Source organism: Lampris incognitus, chromosome 8 (assembly GCF_029633865.1).
Source record: "Lampris incognitus isolate fLamInc1 chromosome 8, fLamInc1.hap2, whole genome shotgun sequence".
Classification (NCBI taxonomy): domain Eukaryota; kingdom Metazoa; phylum Chordata; class Actinopteri; order Lampriformes; family Lampridae; genus Lampris; species Lampris incognitus.
This window is the reverse complement of record NC_079218.1, coordinates 12,908,698-12,933,088: the sequence shown is the minus strand read 5'-3', so window position 1 is coordinate 12,933,088 and position 24,391 is coordinate 12,908,698. Positions and strand designations below refer to the sequence as shown.

At 44.7% G+C, this 24,391-nt stretch overlaps 1 protein-coding gene across 1 annotated transcript; it reads left to right on the top strand.

The window, feature by feature from the left end:
* The first annotated feature begins 3,169 nt into the window (after positions 1 to 3,169).
* On the top strand, positions 3,170 to 19,537 carry rbm41 (RNA binding motif protein 41). The gene is made up of 8 exons (XM_056285095.1): positions 3,170 to 3,205; positions 8,907 to 9,023; positions 10,206 to 10,407; positions 12,461 to 12,665; positions 13,409 to 13,989; positions 15,560 to 15,707; positions 18,070 to 18,455; positions 18,587 to 19,537. The coding sequence occupies exons 1-7, from the start codon at positions 3,198 to 3,200 to the stop codon at positions 18,255 to 18,257; spliced, it is 1,449 nt and encodes a 482-aa protein (XP_056141070.1). The 5' UTR covers positions 3,170 to 3,197; the 3' UTR covers positions 18,258 to 18,455; positions 18,587 to 19,537.
* The last annotated feature ends 4,854 nt before the right edge of the window (positions 19,538 to 24,391 follow it).

The window sequence follows — 24,391 nt, the reverse complement described above, 5'->3', positions numbered from 1 at the left end:
CCTGCTTTGTGACCCCACCCTGCGTCCCCACCCCTCATCTCCGTCAGTCAAAAGCCGCGCTGCAGCCCTGCAAGCCGCAGAGCAAAGCCGGCGACCTGAGCGGCGCGCGGCCCGCAACCCCATCATCACCCGGAAGGAAAAATAAAACGCATAAAGAGATAAAATTAAAAAAAAAAAAAGCCGTCACCTCCTCCTCCTCCTCCTCCGCCGTCCGAGCATGTGTGCACGTTTAGCGCCGCTCGCATCGCATCCACACGCAGTCCCGGCGCCGCGCCGTGCGGACTGCATGCCGTACGTGTGTGTGCGCGTGTGGCGTTGAAGGGGAAGCGCTTATGTCACCTACATATGACGTAAGTCGAGGGCCGATTGAAGGCACCCGCTCTGACCCCGTTGGGAAGATGGTGTTTTATTTGTACGGAATAATAAATATTAACAAACCTCCGTTATGAGAGAGGAGATGGGGAGGGGGGCGGTGTTCAGCGCTTTCCTGCGGTGGGTGTGACGGGGAGCCTGTTAGACACACCCTTTCTCGTGAAGCGGGGTGTGGCACAGGCGCATTTTTTTCCCTTCCTTCTTAAAGGGCCATACCGGTGTTTTTTTGCGTGACACAAACCTTTTACTACATTTATTCCTGACAGTTTCCCTAAAGCGCGCCATCGTGGGTTATAGTTTCCTCTCAAAAGCATCTCCCTGCCACCCAGAGCGGAAACCTTTACAGTCTGGCAGAACCCTGAGTTGTGTAGTCACCTGGCCTTAATACAACCCCAAATCATCATGAAATATCTCCAATAGTTGCTCCGTGCACCCCAGATGATTAATCCAAAATATTGTTTTCTCTCTCTCTCTCTCTCTCTCTCTCTCTCTCTCTCTCTCTCTCTCTCTCTCTCTCTCTCTCTCTCTCTCCCTCTCTCCCTCTCTCTCTCTCTTGCTCCTTTCACTTCCGCTGTGCAGCAAAACTGAGCAGATTCTGCCAATATATTACATAATAAGCCCTATTAATCATGTTTTGGGAAAATTAAATTTCTCTTAATCTTATTTCACCAAGTTAGCAAGCACAGGGGCCTCGTGTATCAGTCATTACTACGGGCAAATTTGTTCTTGCACACCCATGGTATTTTTTGTCTCTGAGACCAGTGTAGAACCTGGGTAACCCCTGAATTTAGACACCGATTGGCTAACACTGGTGTCTTTGCAGGCCTGGGTGACTGCTTGTTGCAAGAGGTAGACGATAGATGTTAGGGGGAAGGAATTACAACTACCCAACATGCTTTGCTACTGTAAACTACTAATAACACACATTAGCCTTTAGGTAACGTGATTGACCCTTTAGCCGAGCGGTTAGTGATGTCGCCTTGTGGTGCAGTACACCCCGTATCGAATCCCGCACCGGGCAAGAAAATAACCGATTACACTACTTAACTACTGTCATACAATTTTGAGGGCTAAAAAATTCCATGGGTGTGTAAGAACAGATTTGCCCATAGTAACGATTGCTACATGAGGCCCCTGTTGGTAGTTTATGTGACCAGTAGGGTGGAGATATGGGGTGGGGGGGGGGGGGTCCTGGAGGAAACAAACAATCCCGTTATTTATTTATTTTCCGTGAGACAATTGGATGATTCGTGAAACCTTCCCGATTTAATCACAAGTATAAACAATTAGAAGCGTTGAAAAACGTGCTTCCTTGAAAAATAGTCACAGGAGCAAGACTACATAATAGACGCGACAACTTCGAGTCCCAGTGCGCATTGCGCTTAAGAAACAGCCAATCACATGGTTTCGAATTCCTTCGCCCGAACTGGCGAATTCATCAGTAATTAAAACAATTAAACAACAAGAATTGTGGCGCACTGTTTTGCTCCTGACTGCTGCCACCAGTGTGAGGGCATCAATGTGCGTTATTCTGCGTTCTCCATTGAAACGGCTGTTGAGGCCCATGGATACTGTAACGTGCATGGATAAGAAGACACGCTGATTTGCAGGTCTGACCCTTTAGTCTAGCGGTTAGCGATGTCTCCTGCGGTGCGGGCGACACGGGTTCGCTTCCAGGCCGCGGCAGTTCCTGTGGCTGCGTTGTCCCCCGAATTCGCTACAATACTTTACTTTCTGAGGTACAAAATAGACTAAAAGCATGCAAATTTCCAAAAACCACATAAAACTTTTTAGCGGATGGCCTTGAAATAATCCTAGCGTATCCCTTTATCATCCGAGAGACTCCTGCGTTTCTTTGTTGAGTATTATTGCTGTAATCATTCAAAGAAAATTCACCTTGCCAATACCTGAGTATGTAAGCATTGATCCGATTGATGCCAAGTCTCCACACCCACTCTCGAAACCAGCATTCCTCATAGTAAACACACCGAGTAGGGGCTCGCTCGCATGCTATGAGAGGTGTTGTACATATGCAGTGAATTTACACTGAGGGGACGGAGAAGGTTGCACTTCTACTCATGCAAATAGACACCAAAACATGAGCGACAGGGCTTGTATAACTGCATGTGACTTTGAGAACCGTTTCCCCTCATAATGCAAGTGAATGGAGAATTTTTTTTATTATTATTATCAATCTGAGGTGCACAGTGCAACGATTGCCACGACTTCACGATTATTTGGATTTACATCATGGTCAGGAAACTACACCACCCAAGGTACTACCAAACTTCAACATCACTTTAAAGGTTCCCGTTCATTTCAGCAAGGCGTTAAAAGAAAACTCAGCTTGCAGAGACTTCCTCTTGCGCACTTTGAAAAAACACTTTTGTATGCTTTGGGAAATGGTTAGGGGTAAATAAAACATAAAAAAACACCAGTACATCCCCTTTAAAGTGGTATCTCACATAAATACAGCGGAATTTTCACCAGATATTGTGAATTGATCTGTCTTTCTTCTTTTTTTGTAGCCATTAAGAGGTTGAGCTTTCCCAGAAAAAAGGCCCCAAAAAAGTTGTAGCAAACTGTTTCATTAAAAAGGCTCAGATGAAATTGTTATGTATATGAAATATCGTCTTCTTTTGTGTGTGTGTGTGTCATAGTCATCATAAATGATTACTGAAATACTGTGTTAGTTCCTCCCTATGGCCTATCGACACGCTGCTGAATATCTGTGACCTCTTTTCCACCCCACCCGCCCCCGCGTACAATTTCACTACGTTTCCCATGATGCCACGGGAGGAAACGAGCGAGGACGACCCGGAAAAATGCGTCGGTAAGCGAGATTCTCTGCACGCAATTTCACATTTTCAAGAGGATTCATTTGCGCCACGGTCCAACGAAATGCGCCGAGATGAGCTTTTACATTCATGTGACCAAATACTCAACACTTCGGTAACCGTGTGATTTCTTAACGCCCAGGGCTGCAGTTTACAGCCAACGTTATGATCCACTGAGACACGATATCCGGTACAGGATAAGGACTGGAGATGGCAGTAAAGACAGTATCGGACGTTAAGTTAAAACTCCAAATGCTGAAAATATTTTTGAGAGGGGAAAGCGTTTACTGCTGTCAGAGCTAGGGGGGGGGGCACGTTTCCATCTTGCAAGTGTTTTCCCTCTATCTGATCGAGCTTCAACTTGGGTGGCGCTATTTCATTCAATACTTGGCTAACGTTATCCGGCTTTGCCGTGTTCATCAGTTGCCGGTGTGTAACCACAGCAGCCAGCGAAGACGTTAAAGTAGCCAGAGCCGGCCAGGGGTTGGTTCGCTCTCCCGGGAAATTAAAAAAAAAAACCGGTGCGTTTCATGACTTCCGGCGCACTTTAGAGACGTAATCGTAGTTATTTTTGAGCTCTTGCTTTGTAAGCGCTTGTGTGTTTTTCTTATGGCTGTGGTTATAGATTGCTTTCAAGCCTCTCGCGCCATTATTTCTTAATGTTTCATTGATCTTTTTATTGATCGTGTTCTCATCGTACAAAAAAATAAAAATAAAATGACACATCATGTGTTCTATTAATATGTCCCGTTTGTATATGGACACCTGTTGTCAATGTAAATAGATGGCCAATCAGAACAGGAAAACGCAGCTTGTTTGGCAAGACGGATGCTTTGCATATGACCTGGTAAATGTGGAATGACGTGTCTTTGACCGACACACAAATGCTTGCAAATAGACCTCAAAATGAAAATAAGAGACTGGGAAAAAATGCATAATCCTTAACTTGGAGCAACGTTGTGCACTGGGCCCTAAGCGGCGCTGTGCGTATCTGACCTACAAATCAGTTGTCTGTGGAAAATCAACCAGTATAGACAAGCATTAGAAGGCTTGAATGAAAGCTTGAGATCACGGTTTTAACCAGCTACATCTTATTAGGGTTGATTTTGGTATAGGTGTGACAGTCAGCGATTTAGTAACAGAAGCACAAACGAAAACATAAAAGGCTAAATCAACACAAACTCAGGTAGAGCTTAACTCTATCAGATGAAGATTAATACAAAATAGAAAAAAAAACCCATCAAAATTGGGTGGCTGTTGCAGCTAGAAAAGCGCTATATAAAATGCAACTTGACTGAATGACTGATTGATTGTCTGTGAATGTTCTCATTCATCCAGGTCATGGTTATCCAAAGGAGTTGAATCAAGTGCAACTGGACCTTTCACGGATATATACCAAGTCCAGTTGCACTTGATTCAACTCCTTTGGATGAGTGATTGATTGATCGACTGAAAAACTTATTTCCTTGCCCCTCCCCCCTTACTGCTGTTTCCCTCTCAAAATGTGGTCAGAAGGCGGTGCCAACCGCCAGTCTCTCAAAAATAACGCCAGAAACCAAGGGGATGTGTATGTTAGTGTGCATGTTGTGTGCTTACCAAGGGTTCGGTTGAGAGATAGCGCCAGTATAAGGTGAGAACACTCACAAAGCCACAGACACGATCCGGTAAGTGCATAGATGATTTTACTGAAAGACGTCAAGGTAACGAGAGAGACGTACACAACCCAAGTAACCCGGAAGTGCACAATACATTCCTGGCGCCACCCCCTTTTCCAGTACAACCAGACCCACCCATAACAACCATAAGACAACCCAAGCAGTGTAGAAAAACACCACTAAGGGCACAAACATTACAAAGGGCACAGAGCATAAGGCACTATAGGATAGAACATTAACAGAACATGAAACACGCTGCAAAGGCAGAACACACAGACCTTGAAGGAATTATGGGAATGCTCAACAGTGGCGTGGAGGCATAAACAAGAAAACTACAAAGCAACAAAATCCTTAAACCATGTGGGAGGCCTGCGGGAGCAGCTGGAACACCGAAGAGCCCCACCTGTATTCGGAATAGTCCCATGGGTTTCTTCATCATGCTGTTCACTAACTGGACCAGTAGAGGGTTCATCTGGAGGAAGAGAATTGAGAACCCCAGTGAGCAGAAAGGGTGCTGGAGCAGGCTCGGCTATGGCAGGGGGAATGTCAGGGCCCTGGGGAGTAGAGACATCAGGATCCATGTCAGACGTGTCCTTGTCTGCGTCATCACAGAAGACCACATCAGTAGCGTCACTTGCCACCTAGTAGCAATCACTCAATCTCACTCTGTATGAAGTGCAATGGAGTTGGGTACCTGTGAACTTCTGCATGTTGCACCATAACCCTTCAACACTGATGACAAGGTATCTGTCTCAGGCTCGACTTATTTCGATCGCTATAGAGATATACAAGGTTGCCAGGACGGACTATGGAAGGCGATGAAACATGATCAGTGGGAGCTTTGGCTTTCATGCTATATGGATGATTGATCAACCATTGTGCACGCTGCTGCATAATGACGTCCCGGTCATTGATAGGCAACTGACTGTGGGAGAACTGGTCCCTCTGGAATAGCATCTCACAGGCAGACAAACCACGGGATCTGATGCAGCTGTTCAAGTGGGCAGTGGCAACTGACAGAAGCAGGGGGGTGACAACTCTGCAATTTGGCTCAAGACACAGTATTTCACCTTGGCGCTCCTGAATGGCCTTTTCAGCGACAGGATTTTTGTTGATGTTCTTAGCATTGCTGACCTCAACAGTCAGCCTATGCCTGGCAAGTGCTGTGTCGCCACCCACTGCCACAAAGCCAGGAGCTGGGTCAGTTCTGACCACAACAAATACACCATCCAGTGGCCGCAAGCCAATACACAAGCAAATCAGAGCATCACAAAGGGTCTGGTGCCATTCATCTTCAATGAGAGTGGATGCCATGAAAGAGGTGACACACTCACGGACCACAAGGATGAGCTGGTGCTCACGTATGAATACATTGGCTGCAAAGGATGCACTGACGATGACTGGCGGATCACATGTTGACTGGTCCACCACAAAGGCAGGGACTTTCTTAAGTGTAGCACACTGGTGACAACCCTCAGTGACACGTTGGATGGCAGCATCCATGTCCAGAGCGTAGAAATAGCATTGCACAACCAATCTTAGCTGGCCAGCTGTAGGGTGATCAAGTTTTATATGAAAGGCCATAAGGAGGCCATCCAGGACCAACCTTGGAATTATGATACCGTTAGCTGAAGAAGCAAGGGGGTATGGTGACGCACCACCATCATTGGATAATGTAGCTACATTCAGGTAACATTTAAGTTGTTAGTTAGCTTCTTTGAGGGGTGGGTGCCTTGGTGGAGATGAGCACATGTCCTTCCGAGGTCAGAGCACTCAGCCTGTATGGCCAGCCATGCTGATCTCTTGGTAAAGGGGAGTTTTTGGGACCTTTGAAGAATGCTCTCAGCCGTAACCTGGCGTACAACAGACTCCACAGAGGTGCGGACAAAAGTGCAGATCTGGCAGGTGGTATTGTTACAGTCGGGAGCATTGTGACTGGCAAAATTAGAAGGCAGTATCGCTGCACCAGCCACATGCCGAATAGAGACTTGAAACCTACTGGCTGTAGACAGAAAGGTAGTTACACGGGGCTAGCTGAGAACTCCTCTGCATAGCTTTTCAAAGGCTTGCTGTCTGTTAACACACAGGCTTTCTTTGAGGACTGGATTATGTACGGGCTAAAGTGCTTCAGTGCAGTGGCAATAGATAGGGCCTCTACCTCGCATGGTAGCCAAATTGACTGGTTCTTGCGGAGTTTAGCACTAAAGTAGCCTGCAACTTTCACTGAATCTTGACGAGTGATATAAAGTGTGGCTCCTAGACCAGACTCCTTGACTGCGCCATCAGTGACGATCCAGAGCTGGTCCTCTGGTTGAGGCAATGTGATTTGAGTGGTTAGTGGCCAGGGCTTTCCGTGTATTGTTGAAGGCAAACAGAAGTTTACCTGACCATGTTATCACATCCTTTGACTCACAGCCAGCAATGACATCGTCCAGTGGGGCCAGGACGGATGCACAGCCCTTAATCACACAGGCAAGCACCTTGTATGCGCCAATGAATGATCAAAGGCCAGCCACGTTCTTAGGAGAGGAGCATGCAGCTAATGCAGCAACACGGTAGGGACTGGCCTGGATGGTCCCATGATGCCACAACCAGCCCAGGACGTTTGTTTGTTGAAGGGCAACAACTGTCTTTGCAGCCAATAAGTTCAGTCTACAATGTCGCAGTGCTGACAACACTCCCTTCCAGACACTAAGCAGATCTTCAAGCGCATTTGACCCGCAGTATAAATCATCCGCGACCTTGGCCACTTTACCCTGTTCCAGGAGTTCACAAAAGACCTGGCATGTTAGCTACTCTAGGGCAGTCTCTGAGACAGGCATGCCCATGGCGCATCAAGCATATACACGAACACCCTTGAAAGGTGTTACCACCCCGCAGTAGTTCATTGAGTCTTTCGATAATGGTATCTGGTAGAATGCCTTGGTGAGGTCAGTTGCATCTCATCCATGTACGCCCAGGGACACCGGAGGAGGAGCCACACCAATGTCTCTGTGCTCCATCGGTGGTAGAGGTCTGCTGTTGTCAGGTAATAACCGTGGGGATAATGACATTGGGTCTGCCTTTCCGTCATCTGATGGGGATGGTGAGGCTCTGGCGCCATCGGGGTCCTGTATTTTCTCTTTAAGGAGAGAAGTGACAAGCTTAGCTATTTCTAGCTCATTTTCTCTTTTCTTTAGCTGTCGCCGTCGTTCCAGTTGTCTGTTTAATGACTCTCAGGCTCTATGGGCCTTTTCTTGCAACTGTTGTGCCTCTCTGGCTTGAGTGTGGAGTCGTTCACATTCAATATCGGCTTGTTGGTCCTCTGCAACTCCTCAAGCTCAATGTGCTTCACTTGCGCTTCGAGAAGGGCCGTTTGTAGCTCGGAGAGACGGAGAGAACATTAGAGGCAAATCTGCCAACCGATGAGCATGTTGACCTGGAACTGGCGCTCATCTGGGATGAGTTCCGTGTTTGCTCACTGCATGAACCTTGGGAGGTGTGGTTTGGGTTTGTCCCAAATGAGGGAGAGTTGCAACCACATAGTCATTCAGGTACGCTGGAGGGTGTCGTTCTCTCTGTGAAGCACGGTGGTGTGCAGATTGGGTCTGGGCATCCATCCGTATGTGTATGTTCCATACCTTGATTGGTACTCTAATCCGGCTCGAAGGACCATAAAAAGGAGGGAGGGTGGGGGGGGGGTCTCCAGGGAATTATTCATCAAATTTATCAACAACAAATTCACTGCTAGCATACTGCCCCCCACGAGGTTTATACACTAGAGAGATTACCGGCAGATATATGTGCAGTTACCGAATAATCACGCTAATATCTGGTTTGCAGCTATAAATGTCAGTACATACCTTTGAGCCTTTACACAAAATCAAATAAACAGTAACCGCTAAGAAATCAAGATCAGAAATCAAGTGATGCAAAGACATACATAAATCAGGAAAGTAGCAGAGACCTGCGATGTAGGGGGACAATTTGTTTTTAAGGTAAGACAGCCACACTTTCCATCTTTCTGACCCAGTGACTGTTGTCTGTTGCATGTGCACATCAGGGTGAGTCGTCACACATGTGAGGAGGGCCCACTCCTGGAGGAACAGGAGACAGAGGGCCAGCGGCAGCTCCATGGCCTCCTCCTCCAGCAGCTCAGTACGGACATCGACATCAACCGGTGAGCCACAGTAACAAGCATCGTGCTGTATTACACCGTACTGTCTGTCCAGTCGAAGTGCAGTGTGATGATTTGGAAAATATTCATCACGGTTTGTGTTTTTTGCCAGTATTTTTTTCTCATAATCAATGGTTTCTATCATCATAAGGAACAATGTTAGTTTTGGAGCATATTTCTGCATCATTTTCACGAAGCAGTACATGTTCAGAATGAAACGAGGTGTTTCGATGTTGCTGAAAAACCAGTACTCTCAAATTATGAAATGTAGAAAGTAAAAATTCAATGGAAAATTTGGCACAATTGTTTGTGCAGCCATATTGTTCATCATAGTAAGCCTGTAATATGGTATTGTACAGTACAGAAAAGTATAGTATGGTTAAGTAGAGTGCAGTGTGGTGCAATATAGTAATGGATAGTATTGAATAAATAGTATCATTTACTCTAGAAAATGTTCTGGACTGGCAGGTTTGGACACAGAAACAACATTTAGACCATGTGACACAGGATCTCCATCCAGATCAATGCTAATGGAATTCATTTTGGAAGGGTGACAGCTCCTTAACATTGTGCAGTTAGTAACTGGACCAGATGAACTAGTCAGGAAACAGAAATGTAAAAACAAAAACAAACCTACATACCAACTCGATTATCATTCAAACTGTTCATCCCAAAATACCACAAATTGATCTTTGGTGTGGCAGTTGGACTTGAGATTTGTGGCACAATATCTGAAAATAACAGCTGAGGGTCAACATCTAGGCTAGACCTGTGTTTACATTGAGGTGTTAAGATCTCTATTAACTTCAGTTACTGTTATTAGCGTTAATATTGTCGTGATTGTTTTTGTGGTTATCACTATCACTTGTTTAAACTTAAGGCACATAGCTTGTGCTCTCATCTTGGGTAACTGACAGGGAGCACAGCGGAAAAGTCGCAGTTCCTGAGTGACAAGCAACTGAACATTTTGGCAGTCAATGGTCAGGACTGGAATTTGGTCTTTGACAGCATTCCTGGGAAGTGTCAGAAAAAATTGAGTAATATCTGTTTAGAAGGAGATAAAACAGGCTAACCTTGGTTAATTGATTGATTTGCTAAGCAACTTGGTAGTTTTCTGCTGTTGGACACCTTGTGTACTAGAAACAATAAGAACAACAACATCACTCTCATCCTCTCCCTGCACAGGTGTGTGGCTAAGAAGCGATGTTTCGCCCCGGCAGCCCTTTACAAGCCATTTGGGGAGCAGGCCGTCGGTGTGAGGAGTCTGTCTGAGTTCCAGGCCCTTCAGGATGGGGAGAAGGAACTGGCTGGCCTGCGGGAGCTCGGTCTCACCGACACGGAGATCCAGCTGTGGCTCAACAAGGACACACCGGAGGCAGCCGAGAGGGTAAACTCTGCAGACAGGGTCAGCAGTTCCATCTTTGTAGGCAGCTATAGAATCTGATGGTACATTTTAAAGGGTGATGAAACCCCCGTTTTATCCCCTCTCCGCCTGCACTAACTACCATTTTAAAAAATGCAATGAAATTGGTGTGGAGAGTTGGGAGGGAGGTGGAGGGGCTCCGACGAAAACCCTCCCGCTCTCCATAAACGACTGTGTGACAAACAAGGTTCGACACTACCTGGGGTTCTCCGGCACAGACACATACACTCATGCTGTTAAAAGGGGCTCAATAATTGCCAGATTAGTGTTGTTGTGGGGGTTTTGTGTGCTTAATACCAGAGATTGATCAGTTAAAATAGCATGATGTCTGCGGTCGTAAAATAGGTGAGAGCGTCTACATATCTGCGGTTCTTTTTCTCTCTGTCTCCCTGCTGTCTCTTCCTGTGTGTGCAGCCATGATTTAATTGCTGGTCTGAAGACACTCGGCCACAGAGCGGCAATCTGTTAAATATATTTATAAGGGGGGCGGTGACCATTTTAAAACTGATGGCGTAGAGTTGTACTAAAGTACAACAGTATAGGACATCCAGTGACATTCACCTACTTTTGATTTTCAATCCCTAGGAAAAGAGCGTTTTTTTTTGGGGGGGGGGGGTTCCTTCCTTTTTCTCCCCAATTGTACTTGGTCAATTACCCCACTCTTCCAAGCTGTCCCAGCCACTGCTCCACCCCCTCCGCTGATCCGGAGAGGGCTGCAGACTACCACATGCCTCCTCCGATACACGTGGAGTCGCCAGCTGCTTCTTTTCACCTGACAGTGAGGAGTTTTGCCAGGGGGACGTAGCGTGTAGGAGGATCATGCTATTCCCCCCAGTTCCCCCCTCCCCCCCTGAACAGACACCCCAGCCGACCAGAAGAAGCGCTAGTGCAGCGACCAGGACACATACCAACATCTGGCTCCCCACCCGCAGACACGGCCAATTGTGTCTGTAGAGATGCCCGACCAAGCCGGAGGCAACATGGGGATTTGAACCGGAGATCCCCGTGTTGGTAGGCAATGGAATAGACCACTGCGCTACCCAAACACCACAATGGTTTGTTTTTTTAATGCCTGAAACTATGGCATTTCAATAGATGCACCTTTCTGTGGAGTTTTTGCCTTTAACTGTTACCTTCTATTTCCAACTTCACCAAAATATCAGTTAACAGCTCAAAAGACATTTAACTGTTTCTGACCCCTTTAAGGTTGGAGCGTAGTCGCCGACGTCGAATACCACCGGTTTACCAAATACACCGTACATCGGAAGATGTTTGAGGTGTTTTGACAGCCGTTTGAGTCACTAAGAGTCACCAATTTTTGTTGCAGGACAATGATAATGAGGTCATCCAGTACCCAACAGGTACCGAGTTAAACAGAAGCACAGTAATTTGCAATAAAAAGTATTCCTCAACACTGCTGGTTGGTTGGCTGAAGAAGTCAACATCCTCACATATAGTGTTAGAGCGATGAACACTGGCGTTGCGTTGCAGTAAGTCACACTTGTTGCTCAGATTGGAATAATGAATCATGGGTGTAGAACAAGGAGAGAGGACTCATTGTTTTTTCCTCATTCTACATCTGTAGTCACGTCTTGTCAATGTGGGATCATGTGAGCAGGCGTTGGGCTGCTGTTGTGGAAAATAGTGACAGAAATGCCCTCCACTTTATTTGTACGTATTGTGTGTTTGTTCAGAAAATCAAAACTTTGATTTTCATACCGTAGCAGCGTCAGTTGATGACCTGTCTCCTTTCCTTGTGAGATTTCTGGTTCTTCTGGTTTGTTCTCCATGTTAACAGTTGCTGTTTGTGGCTCCTTGGTGCTTACTTGTTTTGTATTCAGCAGTTAATAAGTTCAGTCAGACCAGTTGAACATCTCATTGTGTGTTTTTAAAAAAGACATTTAAATCCCTGATTATGTGATAATCAATTGCCGCTAATGGGATCGAAACCCTGAACATTTAATTTGCCGTTGTGTGTGGTTTTTTTTTTTTCCTTGCCCTTCGGTTTTCTTTCCAGGACCATGGTGTGTGCGCCGCGCCAGGGGCAAGGCAGCAGCGCCTGCAGGTGATCAGGGACAAGATGGCCACCAGGGCGGCGCTCCTGTCCCAGCCGCAACGTTTCTCCTCCAGCCGGCCGCTGTCCCGGCGGGAGATCGAGATCGAGAGGGCGCTGTTCCATGGCAGCCACCGCCAGGGTTTCCTCACAGCATTGTACCACCAAGGTGTGGGTCAGTTGGGCTTTACTACAGATATGCATATCACAAGTATTTTGTAGTTTCACTCTGCAAGTGTGAATCAGCCATACTAAATTGTCCCTAGGTGTAAATGTGTCGGCCCTGTGATGGCCTTGCGGCCTGTCCAGGGTGTCTCCCCGCCTGCCGCCCAATGACTGCTGGGATAGGCTCCAGCATCCCGCGACCCCGATTGGGATAAGCAGCTTAGATAATGGATAATGAACTCTGCAAATGTAGAAATGTAGTCAAGTGATGTGACAGCAAGGTCTTTGTTTCACATGGAGGCAGCTGGTGATTCAGTGGTAGTTGGATGCCCTGAGAAATATTCCAGGAAGATGTAGGAAGTTATTTTAAGAGACAAACTGGCTAACAGATTTACACATACAGATTTAGACACAAATGTTTTATATGGTAGAATTAATCATGCTGTAGTTTGGAAGTATAGGGAGGAAACGTTTTATGTGTATTGTCGGAGTGAATAATGGTGCAAGTTAAACATGTTGGATTGTAAAAATGTTGTCGCCAGATGTTCTTTCTATGCATTATGAATGCAGAGATCTGGGAAATGGGGTTGTGGGGCATCAGTCATTTACTCTTTCAATCAGAACTATTCAGCAACCATATTTATGAGTCATCTTACGCTTCAAGAAAGCCAAAATGTTAAACATGGTACCTTTGAAAGTTAATGTCTGAATACATTTTTACAATATAATTGCTTCTCTCACCCACAGATGTTGATAACCAGGAGGACCAGCAGGGGGCGTCATCCTCGGATCTGATGGACTGTCTTTACAGAGATGTCCTCGGACGACAGGCTTCGCAGAAGGACTCACACGGCACAGCTTCTGTAACATCGAACCCTCCTGAGCCTGGAAGTATATCTCACCAATCACAGCACTCTCAGAAAGAGACTGACCAACCCCAAGAATTACAGACAAACATGGACAAGTTGCAGAGTGGGCAGAAAGATGCTGTCCGATCAGAGGCTCGCAGTGATTTTCTGTTGGACACATTGGGCGGGAAAAGCAGTTCAGGTGTCGAATCAGAGTCCAGTTTAAACACGACAGACAAGCTGCTTGATGATAACACAGCGAGGCGGCAACAACAGTCGGCTGCTCCAAGAAGCATCACAGTGAACCAGCCAATCGGCAGTCTGCGTGGAGCTGGAATGGTGGGGACAGCTGGGCCTGTGGTAGTACGAGGGAAGATAGAGAACATTACCAACGAGGAGATAGAAGAAAATCGGGAATCGGATGAAAGGATACGGAATATCCCAAGGTTCCAGAATTACCAACCAGGGGAACCCTCCAAGGTATGAAGAACCATTACAATGTTGGCAGTTGTAGTTTATAAGCTATAGATATCCTTTATATACATGTTTTGATTTGAAAACGTTTTGGAATGAGTCTTGGATTGAATTCATGATAAATTCAACAAAAAAGAGGTGTAACCCAAGACTGCTCTTAGGGAGAAAATCCACACTTTTTCATACACATTACCACGAACCACCTCCAAATTGTTTGTCATATGTGGGCATCACAGATGGCGAGACCCATGTGATGTAGGCAACATATGCAGTGTCCAGCTCATCAGACCAATAACATATGAGGCGATTAGAAAGACAACATGCGATGTTAGCCAACTAAACTCTGAGCAGACACCTCCATCACTGTCCTCTACATCTACACTCCTTTATATATGGACACCTCCATCACCATCCTCAACATTTACACCCGTTTATATCCTTTATACATGGACACCTCCATCGCCGTCTTCTGCATCTACACCCCTTTATATCCATTATACATGGACACTTCCATCACTGTCCTCTACATCTACACCCCTTTATATCCTTTATACATGGACACCACCTTCACCGTCCTCTGCACCTACACCCCTTTATATCCTTTATATATGGATACCTCCATCACCGTCCTCTACATTTACACCCGTTTATATCCTTTATACATGGACACCTCCATCACCGTCTTCTACATCTACACCCCTTTATATCCTTTATACATGGACACCTCCATCAGTGTCCTCTACAGCTACACCCCTTTATATCCTTTATACATGGACACCACCATCACCGTCCTCTACATCTACACCCCTTTATCACCCCTTTATATCCTTTATACATGGACACCTCCATCACCGTCCTTTGCATCTACACCCCTTTATATCCTTTATACATGGACACCACCATCACCGTCCTCTGCATCTACACCCCTTTATATCCATTATCCATGAACACCTCCATCACTATCCTCTACATCTATACCCCTTTATATCCTTTATACATGGACACCTCCATCACCGTCCTTTGCATCTACACCCCTTTATATCCTTTATACATGGACACCTCCATCCGTTCTCTTCATCTATACCTACACCCCTTTATTTCCATTTTATAAATGTCAGTGGGCAGAGAAATGCTAAAAAACATCAGGTTTCTGAGTATTTTTCAAAGATGAGAAAGGAGAGCTGATGCTGGGGTTGATGTTGCTCTTTAACTGCAGAAAAGCAGAGACAACAACTAAAAGCAGATGTTTGGGGGGATTTTCCACATAACTTACACCCGACACCTATTAATTTAATGACAATTACACTGCAAAAATGCCATGTCAAAACTGAGTACGCTGAAGCGAGAAAACCCCCAAAACAAGCTAAATAATCTGCAATATTTCAACTAGTTAAGATTTCTGGAAACAGGATAAATGTGCTTAAATCATGATAAGCAATCTTACATATTTGGTTCTTGAGGGGTAAATGATTCCTGAAACAAGATGATGAAGATATGTCCATGTGATTTTATGACTGTCAGACCGTTTTTAGCAGTTCAACGTTCCCTAATATTCTCTCTCTCGCTCTTTCCGAAGGTCTTGTGTGTCAAGAACCTGAGTGCACAGGCGTCTGTGGCCCAGCTGGTGGCGCTGTTTTCCAGATTTGAAGTTGAGGGAGGCCCGCCTGTCCTGTACCGCCTGCTGACAGGGAGGCTCAAGGGCCAGGCCTTCATCACATTCGCAGGTGAGGAGCGGAAGGTTTCAACCACATTAAACAGTTTCCTTCCCGTGGTCTCTGTATCCACATACCAGACCTCCTCCCCGCAGAATCCAGCTCCTGTTGTTTTCTCCTTTTCTCCCGCGCTGATCTCCATCACTGCCTTCCCTCCAGCCAGTCCCCTCTGAGAGAGGAGGAGACCAAACAGCAATTTCACAAGCAGTTTTTTTTCTTACTAATGTAAAAGTTTATTTCAAATACTGACAGAAAAATCCTCCACACATCTGAAACGTTCTTAGTATTCCTGTACTTTCTAGTCTTAAAATCATCCCCGTGCTCTCCAAACAGTCATTGTATTTATCATGTAAACCCCCTTATTTTTTTTCTCTTAGAAGCAAGAGTTATCTTGGGCCAGGAAAAAAAAACCATAGTAATTACACAAAAAGAATACATTGCAAAAATTTTATAATTAAAAAAAACAAAAAACAAAATCCTTTACTTCTATATGTAAAACAAGAAAACATAAAAGGTGAAGGCAGCAAAATGTACTTCAGAGCACACAGCCTCTTTTTTATACGTTCTGGCATGTTTATCGGATATGAACGTGAGACAAACTGTCATGGTATTGAACGTACTCTCTATATCCCTCTTATTGAACCGCCCTGTGGAGAGCAAAACAGTGACATGAAGTGGCGTTCAAGAACGCCTGTACACTGTTACTTTGATAACCAAGTGTTACACACCATTTAAAAACAACGCTTTACATCTTATAGACAAAATGAAACGGTATTCGGTGTGCTTTGTTTCCGTGATGTGACGTGTTTCCAGGTAAAATGGGATATTAGGGAGGGACGTGATTTGATGCTTCAGGATTTTTGATTGGTTGACGCAAAATCTAATATTATTGGTTGGAATGTTGCTTGCCCACCTGCTTAGACTTGGTGACAAAATCACAAAAACTTGGCTGTTTTAGCATAAGTTGAGATGAATAGATTTTGATGTAAAATGAAGGGAAAAAAAACTTTTTTTTAAAATGTAAGTTGTGGTGGCGCAGTGGTTAGTGCGGTTGCCTCACAGCAAGAAGGTCCTGGGTTCGAGCCCCGGGGTAGTCCAACCTTAGTGGGTCGTCCCGGGTTGTCCTCTGTGTGGAGTTTGCATGTTCTCCCCGTGTCTGAGTGGGTTTCCTCTGGGGGCTCCGGTTTCCTCCCACAGTCCAAAGACATGTATGTAGGTCAGGTGAATCAGCTGTACTAAATTATCCCTATGTGTGAATGTGTGTGTGTGTGTGCGCGCGCGTGTGTGTGTGTGTGTTGGTGGGCCCTGTGATGGTCTGGCAGCCTGTCCAGGGTGTCTCCCCACCTGCCGCCCAGTGACTGGTGGAATAGACTCCAGCATCCCTGCGACCCTGGGAGTAGGATAAGCGGTTCAGATAATGGATGGATGGATGGAAGTTGTTGAATTGGTGCATGACTGTTATACAAGCAATTATCTCTCTCTAAAGGGGGAAAAAAATCTAACCCCTCCCCAACAATAAAATAAATAAAAATAAATGTTTATTGTAAAACGACTTTGAGTGTTAGAAAAGTGCTATATAAGATTGATTTGTTATTATTATTTACAAACATGAGGAACACAAACACAAGAGGAACACAATGTGATCGTGCCTTCAGAATTACCTTAAACACATATGTGTGGTAGCGTCCAGGTAGCGTAGTGGTCTATTCCTTTGCCTACCAACATGGGGATCCCGGTTCGAATCCCCGTGTTACCTCTGGCTTGGTTGGGCGTCCCTACAGACACAATTGGCTGGATCTGCAGGTGGGAAGCCGGATGAGGGTATGTGTCCTGGTCACTGCACTAGCGCCTCCTCTGGTCGGTCGGGGCGCCTGTTCAGGGGGGAGGGGGAGCTGGGGGGAATAGCGTGATCCTCCCACGCGCTACATCCCCCTGGTGAAACTCCTCACTGTCAGGTGAAAAGAAGCGGCTGGCGACTCCACATGTATCAGAGGAGGCACGTGGTAGTCTGCAGCCCTCCCCGGATTGGCAGAGCGGGTGGAGCAGAGATCAGGATGGCTCGGAAGAGTGGGGTAATTGGGGAGAAAAGGGGGAGAATAAAAAAAAAAACAGTATTTCTCTTGTCAAATACTTGGTTTGCATCTCCTACACACACACACACACACACACACACACACACACAACAAATTCTTTATTGGTGAAATGTTAAGAAGCCCTCTGCTCACCTGCAGAACTTCTGTTTTCTTCTCTGTACTGTTTTGTATTGTTTTCATGTAGAAAATGTGCCAGCAAACTAACTAGGTTAAGCTAAACTAAAGTCAATTAAAACAATTACACATTCTCGTTCTAAGGCGTTTTGGTTTTCCCTTGCCAGACACAGAAACCGCCCAGAAAGCCTTGGACTTGGTTCATGGTTACCAGCTCCTCGGGAAACCTCTTGTTATCGAGTTTGGACGTGAGCGGAGAGGCGAGGAGAAGTCGACGGAGGATTCGAAGAATGAGAAGAAACCAAGAGAAAATAAAACCTCTCTGGCAGAGCCTGACCTGCCGGCTCCTGAATGAAGACTGACCGATGTGTCTGTTTGGTTTTGGAGTTTTTCCTTTCAGTATTTCCGCATGCACAGTAGATATGTTTTTGTGTGCATGTGTGTAGTAAGGAAAAACAGTTTGGCCAAAAGTGGAAAAATAGGGGACTTGTTTGACAACGATCATCTGTGTCTCCTTCCTCTCTCAACTTTACTTATGAAGACTTTGAGGAAGGTGAGGACTGATTTTCTCTTGGTTGTAAAATTTGTGTGGGAAAACAAATTTAAGCAGTCTCTTCCAAATCTTTGCTACTATTATTGGGCCGCAAATGTTCAAAAAAATGATGCGCCGTCTTCCTCCTGCAGGTCCAGACTGGTGCCACTCTGAAGCTGCAGCCTGCACTTCATCATCTCTCACACTTCCAGTCTTCCCCTTTCTTCTTCACCCTTTACTAACAATCCTGTCATCATCCATACCCTCAAGATATGGTTTCAGTTCAGACAGAATTTGGGTTCAAACATTTTCTCAACACAAGTCCTATATGCAATAATCACCTTTCCCCAGCTAGACTAGACTCTGCATTCTCTCTTTGGCAAAGACAATGTGTTTCTCAATTTAAGGGATATGTACATAAACAATGTTTTTTAAGCTTTGATGACTTGTCACACACATCTGGCCTTCCTCGGTCCAGCTTATCTCGGTATTTCCAAGCCGGCCACCTCCTTCAGCGCCATGACCCCAATTTCTAAAAATATCTTCAGTTTCAGGCTTGGATGATATGCCAGAGATCCCTTTTAATTCAAAAAAGGCCATCTCAAGAATAAATGCTTGTATCGCCTCTCTTAAAACATAACCCTGGGGAAGATTAGGGCGGACTGGGTGGGCGAGCAAGGGGAGGACATGGAAGAGTGAATTATGGCACTTCTTGTGCAGAACTAAGCGTAATACAAATCAAAGTAATACATCGATCTCATTTCTCCAAAGCAAGACGAGCTAAAATACCCTGATTCAGACAAGTCAGTAACCCATATGTTCTGCTCATAAGCACAAACCTTTTTTTCTTTAACATTTCACAGCAACCAGTGTGTTCATCGATGACCTTGAGTAAAACGCTGACCCAATCCGATGGCCTGCCTCACTGCAGGGTCATCAGCCAGCGGCCCTGTGACCTCTGACCCCTCCAGTGAAAGGCAGATGTGTGTTTATCACAGAGCTGGGTGTGTGCAATACAACATAATACAACTTCTAAAGTCCCCAGAAACACTTGCAGTGTGTTTTGTTTGTCTGAATTCTTTTTTTTTTGTAAAGACAAAAAATAAAAGGAATATGTTTTGTTAATGCATTGTGTTGCTTTCTGTCCATTCATAAAAAAAGCGGCCCACTTACTCACAATCTGCTTTCACAGTTTGAAAGACAGTTTCCGAGACACATTGTCCAGCACATGTTAAAAACCATACTTAGTTTTAACATATTCCGTTTTTTGTTTTCGTTTATTTGAACCACCAAGTCCAGTAAAGGCTGAGAACGTAAAGAGGTGTCGTCATCATGAACATAAGGGGCCGGAGTTGGGCCGCCTCCCCAGCCGAGCGCGCACGCCACACGGTCGCCGGTTCGGTTTGTTGCCCGCCATACCTCATTTCCGGTCTGCCTCTCCAGTCCACTGCCCCTGTCTGATAAACATCGGCGTCGCCAGGTGATGCGTAGTTCCGGATAACATTTTAAATGTAAGCCTTTGTGAAGCCCGACAAAAAAACGTAACGTGTGGATGTCCGATAGTCTTCCTAACATTACAGCCCGTCAGAATAAATGCAGGTCTCTAAACTAACCCCGTATGTGCACGCGCGCCGCGCATGCGTGGCAGGGTCTGATGGGCGGGGCTGAGTCACGTGACACAAATTAAAGCGGGTAGCGAAGAGTAGAGGAGGAATGGCGGAGGGTGCAGGAAAAATTAACTCAAATCCTTTTGGATTTTTCCAAAAGAGAAGGAAGGGTAAGCATTTAGCCTGTGTAGGAACTTTTCAATAATGTCTGAAATTGCCTGTTGGTTTATGATATGAACTGGATTCGGCAGCTACAGTCACGGTGAAGAGTAATCCTCTTCGTCGTGACTGTAGGTGCCGCTTAGCTAGCGGGCCGTACTCGCCTGACTCCACAGCATACTTGTACTGGCCTTTAGCTGGGGGGGTTTCTCGTAGATAAATCAATTTTCCATAAAACGAACTATAACAGTAACGACTCATTCATACTAATTACTAACAACTACTAATATTTTTTTTTAACATCACAGTTCATAATCTGGAGAGTAAACAAGAGTTTTTGAGTTACACATTTCAATTTTTCAATGATTAAGATATACTGTGAATGTAAATAAGGTGCCGGAGTGTATGAAAAAGCATCAAAATAGAGCTTGTTTATAAAAAAGAAAAATAATTGCGGGAGAGTTTTCCTTCCCAGATAGCATCCAGATGTGGGCCACTTCAGGCGATGATGCGGCATTGATGGCCTTCTTTTGGCCCTGACAAAATGGATGTGAGCCTGAAATGGGCCACATGTATAATAGCAAATATGGCCCAAATGTAGGCCTTTTTTGGCAAAGATGCGATGCTCTCGGCAACATGTAACCCTGAAGTGGGGTTACATGTTGCTGAGATGTATGGCCCATGTGGTAAATTGTGAATATGGCCCAAATATCACAAAACAAATATGGGCCACCTTTGGCAAATATGTGGCACATGCAGCATTGCTATGGCTTGGTTCTGGCCCAGATCTGGCAAACAGCAGCGGACCGCCCAATTGCCATCATTCCACGCAGTATGTGGGCCAGACGAAAGAAAGATAAAAGTTGGGTGTGGGATGGGTCTGGGCCCCAGCAATTTTGCTATCTGAGTCTGTACCCCCCCACACACACAGAAATCCGGGCTAAGCCCCAAATGTCCTCAATCCTGGAAACGCCCCTGCAAAAGGTAAAAATACAAAAAAAATCCCAAAAAATAAATAAGGGACTTGAATTGGATCAATAGTATCCAAAGGGAAGACATTAATAGTTAACCAATTTATACAACAGATATGTTGGACATAATAGCCATACTATCACAAATAATAGCAATATTAGGTTAGTTATATTTATGTAATCAGGATGAGTGTGTGTGTGTGTGTGTGTGTGTGTGTGTGTGTGTGTGTGTGCGCATGCGCGCGTGCTTACACAGTTCAAAGGTATGTTTTATTCCTGTCCACATCTCAGTACATAGGTATGTATTCTACAGTCTGATTAACAAAGTGTAATCCAACCTACTGGAAAAATGCCCAGACAGTTTTTATTAAGCATCAATAACTCATGTAACTTAATATATTATATTATAATATTTTAAGTCACCTATTATCACGTTATCCCTTTCTTGGTTTTTTTTAATACTTTTTCCTCTAATGTTAGCTCTTCCCAGGTTTTTTTATGCATTTGTTCTTATTTTAAAGCCACATGTTTTAGTGTGTCTCTGTTCAAGCTGGTATTTAAAACAGGCCTACGTGAGCTCAGTAGACTCGCCTTCATATCGGTGGGCTGGCTGATTCCTGACATGCACCAGATCAGCCTGATATAATATGATAAAGCTAATACAGATAATGAGGACCAGTTCAGTTTCTAAAGGCTGATGGAGAATTTCATAATATACACTACCGTTCAAAAGTTTGGGATCACCCAAACAATTTTGTGTTTTCCATGAAAAGTCACACTTATTCACCACCATATGTTGTGAAATGAATAGAAAATAGAGTCAAGACATTGACAAGGTTAGAAATAATGATTTGTATTTGAAATAAGATTTTTTTTACATCAAACTTTGCTTTCGTCAAAGAATCCTCCATTTGCAGCAATTACAGCATTGCAGACCTTTGGCATTCTAGCTGTTAATTTGTTGAGGTAATCTGGAGAAATTGCACCCCACGCTTCCAGAAGCAGCTCCCACAAGTTGGATTGGTTGGATGGGCACTTCTTTGAGCTTGAGCAGATTGAGTTTCTGGAGCATCACATTTGTGGGGTCAATTAAACGCTCAAAATGGCCAGAAAAAGAGAACTTTCATCTGAAACTCGACAGTCTATTCTTGTTCTTAGAAATGAAGGCTATTCCATGCGAGAAATTGCTAAGAAATTGAAGATTTCCTACACCGGTGTGTACTACTCCCTTCAGAGGACAGCACAAACAGGCTCTAACAGGTACTATTTAATGAAGATGCCAGTTGGGGACCTGTGAGGCGTCTGTTTCTCAAACTAGAGACTCTAATGTACTTATCTTCTTGCTCAGTTGTGCAACGCGGCCTCCCACTTCTTTTTCTACTCTGGTTAGAGCCTGTTTGTGCTGTCCTCTGAAGGGAGTAGTACACACCGGTGTAGGAAATCTTCAATTTCTTAGCAATTTCTCGCATGGAATAGCCTTCATTTCTAAGAACAAGAATAGACTGTCGAGTTTCAGATGAAAGTTCTCTTTTTCTGGCCATTTTGAGCGTTTAATTGACCCCACAAATGTGATGCTCCAGAAACTCAATCTGCTCAAGCTCAAAGAAGTGCCCATCCAACCAATCCAACTTGTGGGAGCTGCTTCTGGAAGCGTGGGGTGCAATTTCTCCAGATTACCTCAACAAATTAATAGCTAGAATGCCAAAGGTCTGCAATGCTGTAATTGCTGCAAATGGAGGATTCTTTGACGAAAGCAAAGTTTGATGTAAAAAAAATCTTATTTCAAATACAAATCATTATTTCTAACCTTGTCAATGTCTTGACTCTATTTTCTATTCATTTCACAACATATGGTGGTGAATAAGTGTGACTTTTCATGGAAAACACAAAATTGTTTGGGTGATCCCAAACTTTTGAACGGTAGTGTAGTATGGCAACACGTGATCCTGATTCAACTCCAAAAAGCCTATTTGGTATCTTGCAACTATTGGCCTTCGACTAAAATTTTAAAAAAAATCAGTATTTTGTATTTCCTCTCTACAAACAAGTGAATAAAAACACATTGAAAAATGTTGGGCCTAGTAAAGAGAATGCATGACCAACTGTACTTTCAGTACAGTATGTGTCAGTGGTTGGCCTGCTTTTACAATGTGTTTACACTTCCCACAGTCCGTGTGTGTGTGTGTGTGTGTGTGTGTGTGTGTGTGTGTGTGTTTTCTCTGGGTCAAACTGGCGGTTGCTTAACTGGTGCACACTCAGCATGCCTACATTTAGAAATGATTAAACTGGAACTCCATACTGGGGGCAGTTTGCTTGTTTTGAATTGAATCTGGGTCCCGGGTGACCAGTTTGAATACCATTGCATTAGACTGGTTGTTTTCAATCAGGTCCTCAGGTGGCACCAGTACTGCTGGTTTTCTATTCTGCCAGGTAGGTCATTGCCTTCACCTGTTGTTCCAGGTGTAAAACCTCCAAAAATTACCAGCTGGGATACACAGATGAATGTAATGACCTACCTGGCAGAATAGAAACCAGCAGTACTGGTGGTACCTGATGACCGGTGTTACACCAAACTCTGTGACTGTTGAACATTGTGATCATACAATATACCAAGTCCAGTTACACTTGATTCAATTCCTTTGGATAATTGCCATGAACACACGGATGCAACAGACAGAACGCTACCTCGCGGTCTTTACAAGATGCTGCTGCTAAAGAACGACTGCCCTCCCAGACTGTTACCTTAAACTTAACCACACCTAAACTAAAGTAGGAGCTGGGAGGTCTTGGAGGTGTCCACGCTGCCAAATTCCTTTGGATCATTCCTTAATTTTTGCCTAGCTTGAACATAAGTCACAAATTTTAGTGTAACACCTGATTGAGAGTCACTGCACTGTAATGTAGGTGATGTTTGATGAGTAAATTCAATTGAGAAACACCGTGAGTGTTACAGTCGCAACCCTGAGACCAGAGAGAGAGAGAGAGTACAGTGCAGCTAGCCAATCGCTGCCTCTCCCCCATACTAAACACACCCTGATGCTGAGAAAGATGTGGTAGTTTATTGATTTAATCTTTAAATTAAGGGTCTCAAAACAGAGAACCTTTGAGCAAAAGGCAGCAAAATGTCAAAAACTAAACGTGTCATTCAGACATCATCAGACTAGTCAGGGACTGAAACAGGGCCAGAAAGTTGACATTGTAAGCTGATGCTATGAGCTAG